The following is a 17449-nucleotide window of genomic DNA, read 5'->3' on the forward strand; positions in this document are numbered from 1 at the left end:
GGTTAAGGGAGCATATTGGAAGTGGCAGTGGGGAAGAGTATTCCAACTCCCTCAGTGACTGGTGAAATGTGGGGCTATGAGACAAAGTATAGCCAGTATCAGAAAAGGTACCACAGGAAACTGCGCAGCTAGGAGGGAGGCATAAGATGTAAAGAATAAGAGAAAAAAACATGTTCATTATGGAACATGCATTCAAGAGGGCTTAGCAGACAGGACAGAAGAAATCTGAAGGGGAAAAGGGGGAGAATTAGAGGTGGGGAAGATAAGGAGAATCTGGAAAAGGGTCTGTACAATAGTAGCCAGGGGTTCAGGGTGACACAACAAGATGAAAGCAAGCTAATCACCAAATATTGAGTCCAAGCAAACTATCAGTGGTTGCATAAAAGTTCATTGAGAGAGGCACAAGATTATACTGTTCAAAATCCTTCACTAAGTTTCATCATCCAGGCAAATGGAAATGAGGCCTAACTCATAAGTAGGCAAAGGTAGGGGAGCCTAATCAAGCACAGTCCTGGAGAAGGCCATGGAGGGAACTAGGGCACAATATTGTCCTCAGATTAAGAGAGATTAAATGACCAATTCCCACTGGTGGCAAGGAGCGAAGCTAGGATTCAAACCCAACTTCTCTAACTCAAAATGTGGAAAAGGTCTTCAACTAAGAGTTCATTCTTACCCATGTTTAATAACTGTCACAGTTATAGCAGTCTTCATTGCATCTAACCTGAACTCCTCCAATTATTCGTGTTCATTTCCTCTTTTGAACAAAGAAGTCTCCTTCTATATACAAGTACATCAGACTACTGTGGCATACTTTACCCATTCCAAACTATGGAAAAATGTATTATCCCTATATATTCAATCCTAATTATAATATTGATACCCCATTTCAGAGAAAGAGAGTATAAATTATCCTTGAGCAGCATCAGGTACAGTGGGTAACTTATATGCTTCTAGAAGCCCTGGGATTCAATCTCTCTTCTTTCATTTAGCATTGTCGACGTGGAATCTAGAGACCCCAAACTTGTGGCCTAGTGAGATCTAATGAACCCCAAGTTTTAGGAATAGTTTTGTCGACGTGGAATCTAGAGACCCCAAACCTGTGGCTTAGTGAGATCTGATGAACCCCAAGTTTTAGAAATAGCTTGTGGGCTGGAGACACCCAAAACTTGCTTTCAGGTTCCCGAGAGAATCCATCCTAAAGGGAATCTCAGGCTAGCAGTTGCCGACTGAATAATGGACCCTGGGGTAAATGCTAAATATCCTTTTGTCTTAGGTAATATTCCCCATTTGTATCCAAGACCCCCACCCCCACCCCAGGGCACACCTGGACAGGAACCATCCTAAGTATCCATTGTAAGCAGCCCCAGTGAAAGCTCAGTGGGCTAGGGCTGGAAGGCGGAGTCAATCCTCGGACTCTGCATAAGGTACAGGGTGCAGGGCTCAGAGTGGAGGCCTAGTCAGCCCAGTTCCCCCTTTCCCTTAATTAAAGAGTGGTTTTTCTGACTATTTCATAGTTCTGTGTTTTTTCTAAGTTAACAGCATCTATGTGAGCATAAAAATCTCTGAACCTCAGTTACATTCAGTTTTATGTAATTTGGATTATAATAAAAGTTTCGTCGAAAAAAGCTATCCTCGCAAAATTAAAGACATTAGATTTTAAATGGATACTTACATCAATCCTAGGTCAAATGTCCAGATTTATTGGCAAGATTCAGAACTGTTACATAACTTTTACTTCTGAAATCTAGTTATTTTGGTTCCACTAACAGAAATGAGTGTTAGTCTAACTTCATATTATTCTGTGCATTTAGAAAAGCAACTGTATACTAATGCAAGTTAGTGAAGGATTTTGGGCTTAAATGCACTGAAAAATATGTAACTATTCAATCCATATTCAAAATGCTGATAATCCATCTCCTCAAAGAAATATAAATGCTGGGAACCAGAACATAAATTGTCCTTTACAAATTATGTTTACTAGCACTTAATCTATAGGTCAGTCTTGCAAATCATCATTGCCTCAGGAAAAAAAATTAAGAAAGCTGTTCATACTGCCTGTTTTCAGGGAGGAAAGAAACCATTTAAAGATATGATAAAACTCAAAGGACTAACAATTGGACCCAATTCCTTCTTCCCACATTTGTTCTCTCCCATTATTCCCTTTTTCCACTCTTTATTTTACATTTCTAACTTCTCTGCCTTTTATATCATTCATTCATTCATTCATTTATTCAATAACACTTATTAAATGCCTACTATGTGTTCCAGGCACCATGCTAAAGCTTGGGGATATAAAAAGAGGCAAATCCTGCTCTCAAGCTTACAATCTAATGGGGGAGACAAACATATATATCACAAATATGTACTAAGCACACAATATCCACGATAAATAAGAATTAATTTTTAAAAGGAAGCATTGGAATTAAGGGGTTAGGAAAGGATTCCTGAATGAATTAGGATTTAAGTTGTAACCTAAGAAAGCAAGAAGGTCAGCATTCTAAGGAGAGAAGGGAGAGTGTTCCAGGCATGGACAGCAACAGAAAATGCCCACAGCCAAGAGAAGGGATTTTTTTGTTGTTGGTGGAACAGCCAAAAAGTCAATATCACAGGACTATATGTGGGAATAAGGTGTAAGAAAGCCTGGAAAGATAGAGGGGATTAAAGGTTATTAAGGGTTTTGAATGCCAAACAAGGTATTTTGCATTTGCTCCCAGAGGCAACAGGAAGCCACAGGAATTGGGGGATGGGAGTAGAGGAATATATGAGGACACAAGATTGGAAATGCATTTTAGAAAAATTACGTTAATAGCTGAATGGAGGATAGAATGGAGTGAGGAAGAGATTTAAGACAAGCCCACCCAGTAATGACTATTGCAATAGCTCAGATACAAGTGTCTGAACAGTGGCAGTGTCAGAGAGGAGAGAATCTTCCAGAGATGTAGCAAAGGTAAAAGCTACAAGCCTTGGATAACTGACTTCCAGAGTGTGAGCCTGAGGGACTTGGGAGGATGGTGTTGCCCTCTACAGTAATAAGGAAAGTTCAAATTTAATCACAGGACTAGAATTTGCCTGCACAAATTCAAATTCAATCTCTAAACAGCTAGATGTTGTGAATGTAAGGTAGTGAAGAAGAATTAAAGGTGAAAAGTTTTCTTCTTCCATACAAGACTGGAGCAGACATCTACATTACATACTTCCTTATTTAAGTTAAATAGGATCTGCATTTTACTGCAAAATTGAAAAAGCGAAAAGTTTGAGATCAGAGATATTATCCCACTGGCAGAAATTCAAGAAAATAAATCAATACCAGTGTTTGGTTTCACCTCCATTCTCATCTAGGCTCATCCTTGCTCTCTAGATTGACTAAACCTGATCAATCACATTGGGACAAGAGGTTAAGCTCATGAGACAGATTTTCTAATTTCTGAAAGCTCTTCCTCCTCAGAAATATGCTGGCAGTCCAAACTAGAAACTGGAAAGGATGTAGTTCAGTGCCTGGCACAGAGGTGCTTAATAAATGCTTTTTTCATCATACTGAATAATCTAATGCAGTATCACAACTATCCAAACACAGAAAAGAGACTCAAGTTTATAGCAATTAAATTTCTTTTCTATATTCTAAATTTGGGAGTTGAATCCCAGAGCCTAAACTGCTTTATATTTCATTTCTTTTCTCTAACTTTTCTCTTCTTTTTTCTCCTTAGTCTTAATTACTGCCCTCACCCCAAGAAATTAGAGGGGGGTGGGGCCTAATAAGATGTGAGTTAACTATGTTACTGTATTCCTGAGGTAAAAAAAAGGCTTCAGAAATAGGAATTCATTAGTAAAACCGCTGGGGGCCCACCTGCATGACAAGACAAACTATAAAGAAGAGATGCAACTACACAAAATAAAGAGGTGAAAGCAAGTGCATCAGTCTGGTTGGATCAGAGGAGGAAGACTGGTCAGCAATTCTATGTTCTTGTACTTCTTTAATCCCAGATCAATCTGTCTCAACTTGACTAAAGGAAGGAGGATTTACTCACAGCACAAAATCTGATAGTACATTTAATTAAATAAATTTAGGGTTATTATTATTTAATAACATTAGAGACTAAGCAAGAGATGACAAGGGAAAAAAAAAAGACAAAATCTCTGGATGATAATTAGGGTTCAGATGCAAAAGATTTTATATTCTTCATAAATCTTACTATTTTACCACCAGAAATGGAAGCTGTCTATAACCAGACCTTCTGAGTCCAAGCCCTCTACCCACCCTTTAGATCTCTGCTTTGGGGGAGTACTATCTTGATTGGTGGGTGAGTGAATTAAAAATCCAATCCACTATATCTAGCTGGCCCCAAACCATCCACCAGGAGCCATCCTGCCATCTGCTCTTGCCACTAATGGGACATGTTCCAACACTTCTCTCCTCCTGCTCCCCACCACCCAGCTCCCCACTCTGTTTAGTCTGGAAACAATCAATGTAGCTACCACTGCTACTAGAAAAAGCGAGATTAATCAATCACCAGATAACTCTACTCAGAATCATGCTTAACTCCCCAGACCAAAACTCTCTTTCCTGGTCCCGATTACCCTACATGTTTCAATATTCCCTCCATTACATAGCACACAGAAAGAGCTTTAATAATTTGCTTTTTCATTCATTTTCACCAATACAACTTAATCTACAGCTTTTTAAAAGACATATGCCCTTGAATTCCAAGAGCATTCAACTTGTTCCAGTTACTTTTAAATGTCGTCTTAAGTCAAAGAGGTATCAGACATATATGGTCATTCTGAAAAAATGTCAACTCTAAAAAAATGAAACAAAGTAGACTATAAAAAACCCTACAAAATTAGTTCCAAGTCTAAGTCCTAGTTCTAACACTTAAGTGTTCATGGTTTACATGTTTACATTACCTCAACATATCAATTCTTCTCTGCATTTGGTTCCTCAATGATAAAACTGGAATTCATAACACTTCTACTAGTGCCTATTTCTTTGAATTTCAGGGATACTGTGAGGAAAGTAACCTACACATTAGAAAGCAATATATATGTCAGCATTTTTTTTTTTTTTTGGCCTAGGCCTATGATTTCCTTGGTATAGATGTGTATTTACAACTCTTCTGTTACTGGAGTCTCAGTTAAAGTCCTCCTTTCTACAACATTTTCCCAGTCTTAGTACACTCTCTAAGATTGTATCCAATTTATTCTGTATGTAGCTTTTCTGTACATAGTTGTTTGCATGTTGTCTCCACCTATAAACTGAATCTCGAGGGTAGGTAGTAATTTTTCCTTTTAGTATCCTAATTTTAAGTGACTAGCACATAGCAAGCACTTAATAAATGCTTGTTGACTTGGAAAGTTTATTGCTTGAGGCATCAAGAGGTTAAAAGACAAACCCAGGGTCACACAACTACTAAGCATCAAAAACCGAACTGTTCTAGGCTTTCTTAACTCCAAACACTAAACAAACTCATTAGTTCAACTAAACAGAATTCCAAAAATAGATGAAGGTGTTCTAACCTTACTTAGAACCTGGGTTGTTTTCAACACTAATCTATTTCACTGAAAAGGGCAGTGTCTTTTTACTAGGCAACACCCACTTCCCTCCCCACCTCCAGTACTGCATTCCACCAAGGGCCAAAAATATACCCTGTAATAAATTTATTTTTAAATATTACATATTGTTTGGGTCATATTCTGAAACTTAAATTTAAAAGTACAAAAGATGTTTAATAAAACATTTCATATTTCTAGGGTGATTAAGCTACTCCTTTGAAACTTACTAAAAATGCTTTCCAATGATAACTTCAAACATGATACCTCACCTATGAGGAAAATAGCCAAGACACCATAGTTTCATTTAAAAAAGATTTAAGCAGTCAAAAGATACACCTAAGTTCATGCACCTGATTCATTCAATAAATCTACCAATCGTCTGTACAGAAAATAGATTAAGCTTTAGAGGAGGTATAAAAAAAATTTTGGGAAGCCCTCTTGGGCTCTCTCGTCGGCAAGCAGTGTCTTCCTAAGTACTGATGATACAAAAACTGTAAACTTGCAAAGGATTTCAGAAAGCAAAAAGAACATATGAATATACAGAAAAATAAATGGGGGGAGGGGTAAATTGTGAAGAGGGTACGTTTCATATAGAAAGTGGTGTCTGTGCTAAGCCTTAAAGGAGGTTAGTAATTTTATGAGGCACAGGTAAAAAGGGAATTCACTTCAGTGGAGAGAAAACCAATACAAATAGAGAGTAAAGATGGAGTGTTGTGTAGAAGGAATCTTTAACATGCTGTGTACACTGGAAACAACTGATAAGCAGAAAGAAGGGGAAGAGAAGGAAATAAGCAGTGACTACACTTATGAATGCCTACCTCATTTGATCCTCTCAACTAGTGAGGTAGGTGCTGTTATCATCTCCATTACACAGGAGAGAAAAATGAGGCAGAAGTTAAGTGACTTCACAGGGCCAGCAAGTGCCTAAAGGCAGAATCTGAACTCAAAGTTGCGGCCCAGAGCTCTAGTGTACTGCATCACCTAACTAGTTCTCACCAAAACAAAAACCTTTTGTTAAGATGCTCCATTGGCTCCTTTTTAATTTTAGGATAAAATATCAGCCTCCCCAAAAAAACCCTTTGGCACTTAAAACCTAACAGAACAGCCCTGGCCTACCTTTCCAGACATGGTGTTCATTTATGCACTGCCAAACTGGCTGGCTTCCTCTATTACTTGTGCCTCCATGCTTTCCTCCTCAAATCTGTCCCTTAATATCCCCACCCTCCTTCAAAAGCTCATCTCAATTGTCACCTCCAACAAGAGGCCTGTCCTATTAGCCTCATTCGCTACTACCCTTCCAGCCCCTCAAAATAACTCAGTATGTATTTTTAACTATTTAACTGAGTTCATGGTGTATCCTTCCAATAGAAAGGAAATGACTTGAGGACAGATTCATGTTTGTCTACAAGGACTTCACAAAGTGTGCCTAGCACAATATATAAATAAAATAATAATATAAATGCTCATAGAATTTTAAAAGCCTAGCAATATAGCGAGGTGGCATTATAAAGGTACCATCTTAATAACTGTTTTTCATAATAGCCCATGAATTCACAACATACACTTCTAATCCAAAGAGTATATCCTTTCCATGAATTAGCCAACTCTTGCATGAGTTGCTAAGACTGGAAGGAAAAAAAAAGTTTTACCTAAGTAGCCAACATTCTAGCTACTCCCCCCAAGACTCACCTAGTCTGGTTCTCCAATGACAACCAGCCACGAATTGAAAACTTTTCAGGTTTGGTAGGTCTGCTGGCACACCCTCCAAAATTCTACTCTGAGGTAACAACTCCATGCCAGAGTGAGACATTGAAGTAGGAATTCAGTGAAGGACAATTTAACTTCAGCAGGTAGTTAAGAAGTTAAACTATCTTAAATATTCTGTAAAGCAGGGAGATTCCTAATACCTAAAGATTTAAGAACTATTTTAAATTACTAAAGTTTTAAAGATAAAATTAGTGACAGGCAACAATGATTAAGAAGTAGTAAGATGAGATTTCTAATATTTAAAGATTTATATAAAAATTACTTAAAATGTCAGAGACTAAAAATAACAGCTTAGCACTTTATTATTTAAGATGATTCACTTTCTGGGAGTTTTAGATTACCTCAGTAAAAAATATTACTCCAAAGATTCTCACATTCTAGCATATCTTCGCAAACACTCCATAAGTTTTCCTACTTAGCAAAAGTTTTCCTAATTATGGAAATAACACAATAAATAATTGCTCAAAACAATAGGTAATAGCTAAAATTCTTAAGTCTGGTATTCCTTAGCAAATAGAAGTTTCTCTAATAATAGCTAATTGATCAAAATATTAGCTAATACCCCAAAAGTCTAACACTTTTGTATACTTTAGCAAAAAGTTTTCTGAATGCTGGAAATAATATTGGATGTGTCAATTAAGATATCTCAGGTATCTTAATAAATGTTCGCGTTTTTCATAAGGGAAGATTTTAATTTAACAACATGTACAGGGATCATTTTTTCATAGGAGAAAATTTTCAATTTCTATATCAACATTGTCTAGGGCTACTTTGGGGATCATTTTTTTTTTTTACAATGGGAGAAAAAGAATTTAATCTCTCCAATAACATATACAGGGTAGCCTGATAACATTTTTTACAATGTGAGGGGAAGAATTTAATTCTTTCTAACAACAAGTCCAGAGCTACCTGGGATTATATAAAATGATATCCACCAACTTCTATACAAAATGAAGTCAAAGAACTATCAAAAGCGACAGGAAGTTTGAAACAAATTGCAGGACAAACAAGAGAAAGTTCCGTCAGCTCGTAGGGTTTATAGTGATTTTTGGCTTCGGATGGATGCAAACCCAATTAGGGAGTGGGAAATTCATTGTTCCTAAAGAGCTGGATAACTTGGGGTGACAGCGAATTTGCGGTCTCCATCCCCTGGATGCCACCCCAACAGGCCAAATGCTATTCTCCTAAAAATAGGGGTGTTGTTGGCCAAAGGGACACCTAACACTAGGCTGCCACCGCCAGTGGGCTTGGGAGGAGGAAGGTGAAGGGAAGGGAGAAGACAGGATTTGGGCATGCACCAGACGCGCTTACGTGGGTCCAGCGGAGCCAAGGGGCTCGTCTCTTCCCATCCCGATCGCGTCCCCTCCGCTCCCTCATTATGTCCCCCCTTCCCCACCTAAGAGGAGGCACGCGCGGGCGGAGTCGGCCGACGACCCTTGAACTTGCAACCCGCAGGAAGCCCCCCGAGGGACAGCCTGGAGGAGGAGGGACCTGAGAGCCGAGCCCGGCTCCTCTGGGTTTTCCGCGTGCCCCCTTTCCCAGGGAGAGTCTACCCACGAAAGGTGTCACCTCCCTCTCCCCACGGGGGGCGCCATGGTGGGGAGGGTCAAGGGCAGCCCCCGACTCCAGAGAGCCCCACCTCCCCGGGAAGGCCAAGCCGGCCCCATGTGCGCGCGCCCGCTCCCACTTGCTCAGGCAGCGGCCTAGGCGCGAGCGAGCGAGCGAGGGAGGGAGGGAGCGGGCGGGCTGGCAGGCAGGAGGGCACGGCCGCGGGGAACCCGGAGGACGAGGACCCGGCCTGGCCCGGCCCTGCCCCTACCTAGCGAGGACGGAGACGAGACGTGGTTGTCCTGGACCGCTGGGTCTCCGCTCCGCGGCCGCCCCCGCCGCCGCCGCCGCAGCTCCTGGGGCGGGCGCTGCTGCTGCTGCCGCCGCGCTGCCGCGTCCCCCTCCGCCATCTTGTACCGATTTAAAATTAACTCCCCGCTGACGTCAAACGCCGCCGCCGCTTTATCAACCTCCCGGGAGCCGGAGGGGGCGGGCGATGGGTCCTAGCGCCGCCCGCGCCTCGCCCCGCCCCTCGCCTCCTCCGCCCCCATCCCCCCGCGGCCTCGCACCCGCATCCACCTCCCACCGCCCCGCCTCGCGGTCATCCCGCGTTGAGTGGGCTGGGGGGAAACGACTCAGCGACCTGCGCCTTCCCTCCGGGACTCGGGCTCTGGCCAATAGCATCCAGATCCCCCGAACACGTGAGCTCAAGGACGCGAGCGCACATTGTAAACAAATGTCGGGCTGCAGCTGCAGCTGCAGCTGCGGAGAGGAGCTAAGGAAAGCCGGGGCTGATCCGGTTGTTAAATTTCCAACTCCTCCGAAATCCAGCCGGACAAATCAGAACCGGGATAGCCGTTTTGTGGATTGTGTTGGCTTCAAAAAAGTGGAGAAAATGCTCATAATACAAGCTAAACTTAAAAAGTATGTCGTGGGTGCATTTTTCACTGGGGAGCTGGTGATTAAACATTTACCAACACACTACTGGAAAGATGCCCCTTTCCTTGTCCTGTTCTTCCCCCACCCGAGTCTCTTCTATTCTAGTGGAAACAGTGAAGGGTTTACAATCAAAAGACTCGGACTGGCTCTGACACTAGCTTTGGAACATCAGTCACCTCAGTTTTAGCATCTGTAAAATGGAGATGATAACGCATCCAAGGTTGAAGAAAGAGAACAGTTTGTGAACTGCAATGTCAGCATTGTATAAAAAAGATGGAAGATTGTACCTTTTTGTCATCGATGCCAAGCAAAATGCCTGGCACGTGAGAGCTTAATAAATGCAACTTGACTTCTCTTTTTGGCATAATTATTAACATATCATAATAGTTAACATTTGTATAGCACTTACTACATGCCAGACACCTTATCTCTATCTCATTTGAGCCTTCACGACAACGTTGGGAAGGAAGTACTTTTATTATTCCCCTTTTACAGATGGGGAAATTGAGGGAAAAGACTAGTCACTTGTGTCTAGGGAGGAAAATTTGAATTCTGGTCTTCCTGACTCCAGACTCAACTGTGCCACCTGGCTTTTCTCCAGTCTAGTTTATAAATTTTATCTTCCAGCTAGTCTCAAAATTCCACCTTCTAGAAGAAAGTTTCCCAATTTTACCAGTTTTAAATTTGCTAAAAGGTCTGAATCCTTTCGATTTTAGTCTTCAGTCTTTATTATCTCCAATTTATCTTGTAAAATAGTTTTTTTTTTCCTACATAGTTGTGTACATGTTGTCTCCTGTACCAGCCTGTGAACCTCTTGAGAGCAGAGATTGTCTTTCATCTCTGCATCCCCAGGACTTATAGCACAATGCCTGGCACAATGGCAAGCACTTAATGAATATTAATTGATTGCTTAATTATAGGAGTTGTGGTCTTCATAAAAGAAATTATAGATATTTTAAATTAAAGTAGAGGAAGCAATCCAATAGTCTTTTAGTTAAAAAGAATGTGGAAGCACTGGTTTTGGTTTTCTTTCTCACCACCCCCACCCCTCTCCTTTTTCTACCTTACACAACTAATTGTTTAAATTTAGTTAATACTCCTACATTACACTTTTCTCTTTCCTCACCCACCTTACCCTGTGTCTCCTGTCATCATCAGTCAACAAAACTGTATTCTTAAAGGTAACCAACAATTTTTTAATTAATTTTACATCCTTTTTAAATTTTTGGTTCCAAATACTCTCCCTCCCTTGCCCACTGTGAAAGCAAGCAAAATGTTATCAGTTATACATAAGAAAATGAAAACATTTTTCTATTAAGCACATTGCAAAAAATAAAGTGAGAAAGTTATACTTCTGTTTGCACTCAGAGCTCATCAGTTCTCTCTCTGGATGTAGACAGCATTTTTTTATCATGAGTCCTTTAGAAATGCCTTTAATCATTGTATTGATCAGAGTAGCTAAGTCTTTCACAGTTGATCATCATTACAATGATACTGTTACCATACACGGTGACGCCCCAATTTTTCTCACTTCAATTTAGGTCTTCCTGTTTTATTTTTCTGAAACCAACTCCTTGTCATTTCTTCTAGCATTATACTATTCTATCACGATCATATGCCACAAATTTTTCAGCCATTCCCCAACTGATGAGCTTCCCCTCCATTTCCAGTTCTTTACCACCACAAAAAAGAACTGCTATAAATATTTATGATTGCATAGATCCTTCTATTTTTTCTTTGATCTCTTTGGGAAACAAACCTAGAAGTGATATTGCTCTGTCAAAGTTTTATAGCCCTTTTGCCATGGTTCCAAATTGTTCTCCAAAATGACTGGACTAGCTCATTACCAACAGTTTATTAAGGTAAATATTTTCCCTCAACCCCTCCAGGATTTGTCATTTCTGATAAGTGTAAAGTGTAAGGTATCTCAGAGTTGTTTTAATTTGCTTTTCTCTAATCAGTAGTGATTTTAGAGCATTTTGTATGACTTGATAGCTTTAATTTCTTCTTCTGAAAGCTGTGTTTGTTCATGTCCTTTGACCATTCAGCCTTTAGGAAATAGCTCTTATTTTATGCATTTTGCTTAGTTCCCTTTATATTTGAGAAGTGAGGCCTTTAAAAGAGAATCTTGCTGTACAATTTTTTGGTTCTGCTTCATTATCTGTTGTACCTTTTAGCAAAATATAATTTCCCTGATTATCTCTTTTAATTAGGCCTATTTTTGTGTTTACTTTGTCTGAGATCATGATCGCTATTCCTATAATTTATACTTTAACTGAAGTTTAATAGATTTTTCTCCAGTCCTTTATTAAAACTCTTTCTTTCTGTTTCAAGTATATCTTTTGTAAATAACATTGTTAGATTCCTGTTTCTAATCCATTCTATCTACTTCTATTTTATGGGTAAGCTTTCTTCCATAGTTATGATTGTTAACTGTGTATTTCCCTCCATCCTATGTTCTTATATTTATCTTTTTTTCTTTTTAACCTGTCCCTTCTTAATAGCTATTTTTTCCTAACCATTGCCTTCTTTAATCTGCCCTCCCTTTTATCTCCCACCCAAATCTTTTATTCCCTTCCTCCTATTTCCCTATTGAGTCAAAAAAAATTTACATACCTAAGAGTGTGTGTGTGTGTGTGTGTGTGTGTGTGTGTGTATTCTTCCCTCAAATCAGTTCCAGTAAGAGAGATTCAAGCATTGCCTGCCACCTATCTATTTTCCCCCTCCACTATAAAAGTTCTTCCTCCAATGCTTCTTTTATGTGAGAAAAATTTCCCCATCCTACTTCTCCCTTCCCACTTCTCTCATTACATAACTTCTTTCTCACTCTTTCATTTTTGGTGGGGGAAGACTTTGAACTTTATGTGAAAGTTGACTTGGTTCACCTTGGGGTGGGGGAAGGCACTGTCCCAAGCTCCAGGCTATTTTTGCTGCTGTTTTCAGAGCTAGTTCTAGGGTCTCTAAGTTTTCAGGGTTTCCAAGGTGGTGTGGTCCAGGAAAATATGTGGCCATCCATCTCCTGGTCTACATTCTAGACTTTCCCCAGAAAGAGTCCCTATTCTCCTACAGCCACAAGTGCTGGTGCTTCTCATTGCCTTGAAACTGTGCAAAGGACTGCTCTTAGGCATTAGAATTGCCAGTCAGTGCTGGCTGTACCCAGTGCTATCAAAGGGTCCCCATAATCCCTTTTTAACCAGTTTTCTGACTCCTTTGCTATCTCTGGGCTGAGAGCTCCCAAAGCTGCTGTTGCTGCTTCCAAGATCCACTGCTGGTGCTGCCCTGTCCTATATGCACTCACGCTGGCGTCCAAGACCTCCGAAGTTGGTGTAGGCTGTTAAAACATCTCCTTCTTTGTGGTATCTGTTGGTGATGGAATACTATTGTGCTCAAAGGAATAATAAACTGGAGGAATTCCATGTGAACTGCAAAGATTTCCAGGAATTGATGCAGAGTGAAAGGAGCAGAGCCAGAAGAACATTGTACACAGAGTACACACTGTGGTAAAATCGAATGTAATGGACTTCTGTACTAACAGCAATGCAATGACCCAGGACAACTCTGAGGGATTTATGGTAAAGATGCTACCCACATTCAGAGGAAGAACTGCAGGAGTGGAAACACAGAAGAAAGACAACTGCTTGAACACATGGGTTGATGCGGACATGATTGGGGATGTAGACTCTAAAGGACTACACCAATGCAATTATCAATAATATAGAAATAGGTCTTGATCATTGACACATGTTAAAGCCAGTGGAGGGGGGGGGGTTAAGGGGAAAGTAAGGACATGAATCATGTAACCATGGAAATTTTTTCCAAAAAAAATTAAAAAATGGTAAAACAAAAAAAAAAATCTCCCTCTGACCTTTTGTTGGCTCTGCTGCTCCAAAATTGTATTTAATTCATTATTTTCAATAGTTATTTAGAGGACAATATTGGGAGACTTCAACTAGGTTGCTGCCTAGACTCCATCATCTTGGCTCCCCCAGGTCACCAACAATTATCTAATCACTAAATTCAATGGCCTTCACAATGCTTTGTTTCCTTCACTTCTCCATTGCATTTAACTTGTCCTTTTGAAAATTTAGCTTGAGGCAACTAGGTTAACTCAGTGGAGAGAGACCCAGACCTAATGATGGGTGGTCCTGGGTTCAAAGCTGATCTCAGAGGATTCCTAGTGGTATGACCCTGGGCAAGTTACTTAACCCCAATCACCCTACCCCATACCACTTTCCTGCCTTAGAACGGATACTTAGAATCAAAAGACAGAAAGTAAAAATTAAAAAATATTTTAAACTCCCTTATCTTTCACAATATTTCAATTGCCTTGGTTCTCCTTCCTCTATGGCCACTCTAATCAGTATTTCTTGAGGATTCTTCTTTCTCCCCACTAAACACAACTATTCCCTCAAGTTCTGACTTGGCTTTTTTTACTTATCTCTGACATACTTTTTTTTTTTTTTAAATCTACTTCTGTGTCTTCTACTAATATCTTTAAGCAGAGATCTCCCCACTCTATTTCCAAAATTCCCCCTTCTCTCCCAAGCTCAGATTCCATATTTTCAACCCTGCTAAATTTTTCCCCCAGTATTGTGGCCTTTGGCATTTCATATTCAATATCCATCCCCAGACTCATCATCTCCCGACATTGTCCCTAGCAGCAAACCTCTCAAAACTAGTTCTTCTTTCTGAATTATTGTTTCTGTTAGTGGCCGCCATATTCCCAGTCCCTGGGGCTGCCATTCTTTGACTCCTCCCTATCCTTTGCTCCTCACAAAAAAAAAAAAATCAAGAGTCAAGTCCTGTAGATTCTATCCCTCCCTTTTCACTTTCACTACCCCCCTGGTTCAGCCCTTCATTTATTCTCTGACCTGGAATACTGGTCTGTCTACCTCTATTCTCTTCCATCCCCACAACAGCCAGCTTAGCCTGAATAAATCACTCTCCTGCACAAAAACCTTTAGTTTTTTTCTTTTATTTCAGTGATTTCCTTACCACTTTAAAGTCAACATCTTCCCTTTGGTATCTAGGATCCTCCACAACCTGGTCTCAACCTGTCTCTACATCCTTATCTTCCACTACTGCTCTATGGATACCTTACATTCCTGGGCTTTCCCAAATTCTTACTTCTTTGTGTTATTTTTTCCACCAGAGTCTCGCCCCCTGCTAACCCATTCCAGTCCCTCCTTGTTGGAAATCATTGTTCATCCTCCAGCTCCAGGGTCACCTTGGCTCAGTGAACAAAGTCATAGAGGCAAGAGAGTTCAATGTGCTTTAAGAATCCAGAGAATTATCCTGTCTGGCTGGTTTTTATATTTCTTGTAGGGGAGCAATATACACTAATACTGAAAGCTGTGTTAAGTTGAAGAGGTCTTTAAATGACAGGCCTTTAAAGAGTCTGAACTTAATTCAGAAGGCAGTAGAGAGCCATTGAGAAGGAAATAACAAACTATTCCAGTATCTTTGCCAAGAAAACCTCAAATGGGGTCATGAAGAGTGGGGCACAACTGAAACAAGTGAACGAACAAAAGAGAACTTGGATATTTTTTAGCAGAAGACTATATGTCCAAATCTATACATAAGAAAATTATTCTGGTAGTGGTACAAAGACTGGATTTGAGGAGGGAGACAATGAAGTTATGAAGAATGTCAGTGATTACCCAGATGATAGACTCTAAATTAGGGGAGTTAAGAGGAACAGGACCAATAGAAGTTGTAGTGTTGTGATTGATAAGAACTAGTGACTGATTAAAGGTTAAGGAAAAGGGAAAAGTTGAAAGATAGGAAGCAGATCAAGTGGATATTTCTTTGTCTTTTTATGGTATATACAGCCACAGATATAAAAACCGAAGGTGGAAAGACTCTAGGTTTGGCTGAATTGGTGGATAAAGTGTTCAACATTAAACAGGTTACATTTGAGATGTTCCTGAGAAATCAAGGTAGAGATAGCCTACGGCAGCTGGAAATGGAGGTCTAGGGCTCAGAAGAGAAAATTTAGGATCAAAAATAGAAATTTGATAGTCATCTGCATAAATGCAATCACTGAAGTTATAGAAATTAATGAAATTATGATGGGAGCACCCTAGGTAGTAGCTCAGAACTATGTCTAAAAAAAATTACTAAATTGTATATATCCTTTGATCTAAAGATACTTCTATTAGGTTTTGTTATTACTTAGTCATTTTTGGTTGTGTTTGACTCTTTGTGACCCCTTATGGAGTTTTCTTGGCAAAGATATTGGAGAGTTTGCCATTTCCTTCTCCATCTCATTTTACAGATTTTTACAGATCTTACAGATGAGGCAAATAGGATTAATCGACTTGCCCAGGATCCACACGGCTAGTAAATGTCTGAGGCTTGATTTGAACTCACATAAGTTAGTCTTCCTGACTCCAGTTCTATCTACTTTGCCACCTAGACATACATCACCCAAAAAAGATCAAAGAAAGAGGAAAAATAGCCATATGTGAGAAAATATTTGTAGGAGATAATTTTGTAGTGTTAAAAAACCAAATACTAATGAGGTGCTTATCAACTGGGAAATAGCAAACAAATAGTAGTTTATAAATTTAATGGAATACTTTATTGTACCATAAAAATGAGGAAAGGGTCAGTTTCATAGAAACCTAAGAAGCCATATGAATTTGAACGAATTTGAGTCAAGTGAACTGATTGGGAGAAAACTTTATGCAATAGCAGCAATATGGTAAAGATAAAAAAAACTTTGAAAGACTCAAGAATTCAGTGATGAAACCTGCCACCTACCTTCTGACAGAGAGATCATAGATTCAAGATGCAGAATGAGACACCTATTTTCAGATATGGCTAATGTGAAAATTTGTTTTACTTCATTATACATATTTGTTAGAAATATTTTCTTTTTAATGGGGAAAGGAGAGAGAAATGTTTGTTAATTAAACTTCTTTAAAGGAAAAATTACATTTTAAAATATTTTTTAAAAGATTGCCAGTAATTACCATTATTAGGTTTATTTCCTGAGTAAGGAAAAGAAACTATATATTCTAAAATATTTATAGCAGCTGTTTTTTGTGGTAGCAAAGAATTGGAAACTGAAGGGATGCTAAACAGGTTGTGATATATGATTGTATTAGAATACTATTGTGCCATAAGAAATAACAAACAAGATGATCACAAAAAACCTGGAAAGACTTATATGAAGTGATACAAAGTGAAGTGAGCAGAACCAGAACATACACAGAAACAACAGTAATGTATGATGATCAATCAAACTAAATGAAAACTCTGATAAACAAGGCAAAGATCTAGGAGAACTCCAAATCAAGATGAAAAAGCATATTCACTACCATAAAAGGAGCAGAAAGAGTCCAAATGCAAATTGAAACATACCATTCTTCCCTTTATTTTTCCATGAATTTTTCTCTAATATTAGCAATATATGTCCTGTTTTATAACATGGCTGACCAGAAGATATGTATTATATGATAATATATGTATAATCTAGATCATGTTTACTTGCCTTCTTGGGGAGGGGAGAGGGGTAAGAGAGAGGGTGGAAAAGAATGAGGCAGATTTTTAGACATATCTAACGTGAGAATTTGTTTCTCTTGGATAAGTATATTTATTATAATGTATTACATATTTATAACAAATAATATGCATTATATCA

General features: G+C 39.4%; 1 protein-coding gene across 3 annotated transcripts in view; it reads right to left on the reverse strand.

Annotated features, from left to right (window-relative positions):
* ATL2 (atlastin GTPase 2) overlaps positions 1-9272 on the reverse strand; it is a 72470-nt gene extending 63198 nt beyond the window's left edge. For all 3 annotated transcript variants that reach the window (XM_044663261.1, XM_044663262.1, XM_044663263.1), the window contains exon 1: positions 9134-9272. In XM_044663261.1, coding sequence (XP_044519196.1) covers positions 9134-9272 — 139 coding nt within the window. The remainder of the gene's footprint in view (positions 1-9133) is intronic.
* Between the last annotated feature and the right edge of the window lie 8177 nt (positions 9273-17449).

Source organism: Gracilinanus agilis, chromosome 2 (genome assembly GCF_016433145.1).
Source record: "Gracilinanus agilis isolate LMUSP501 chromosome 2, AgileGrace, whole genome shotgun sequence".
Taxonomy (NCBI): domain Eukaryota; kingdom Metazoa; phylum Chordata; class Mammalia; order Didelphimorphia; family Didelphidae; genus Gracilinanus; species Gracilinanus agilis.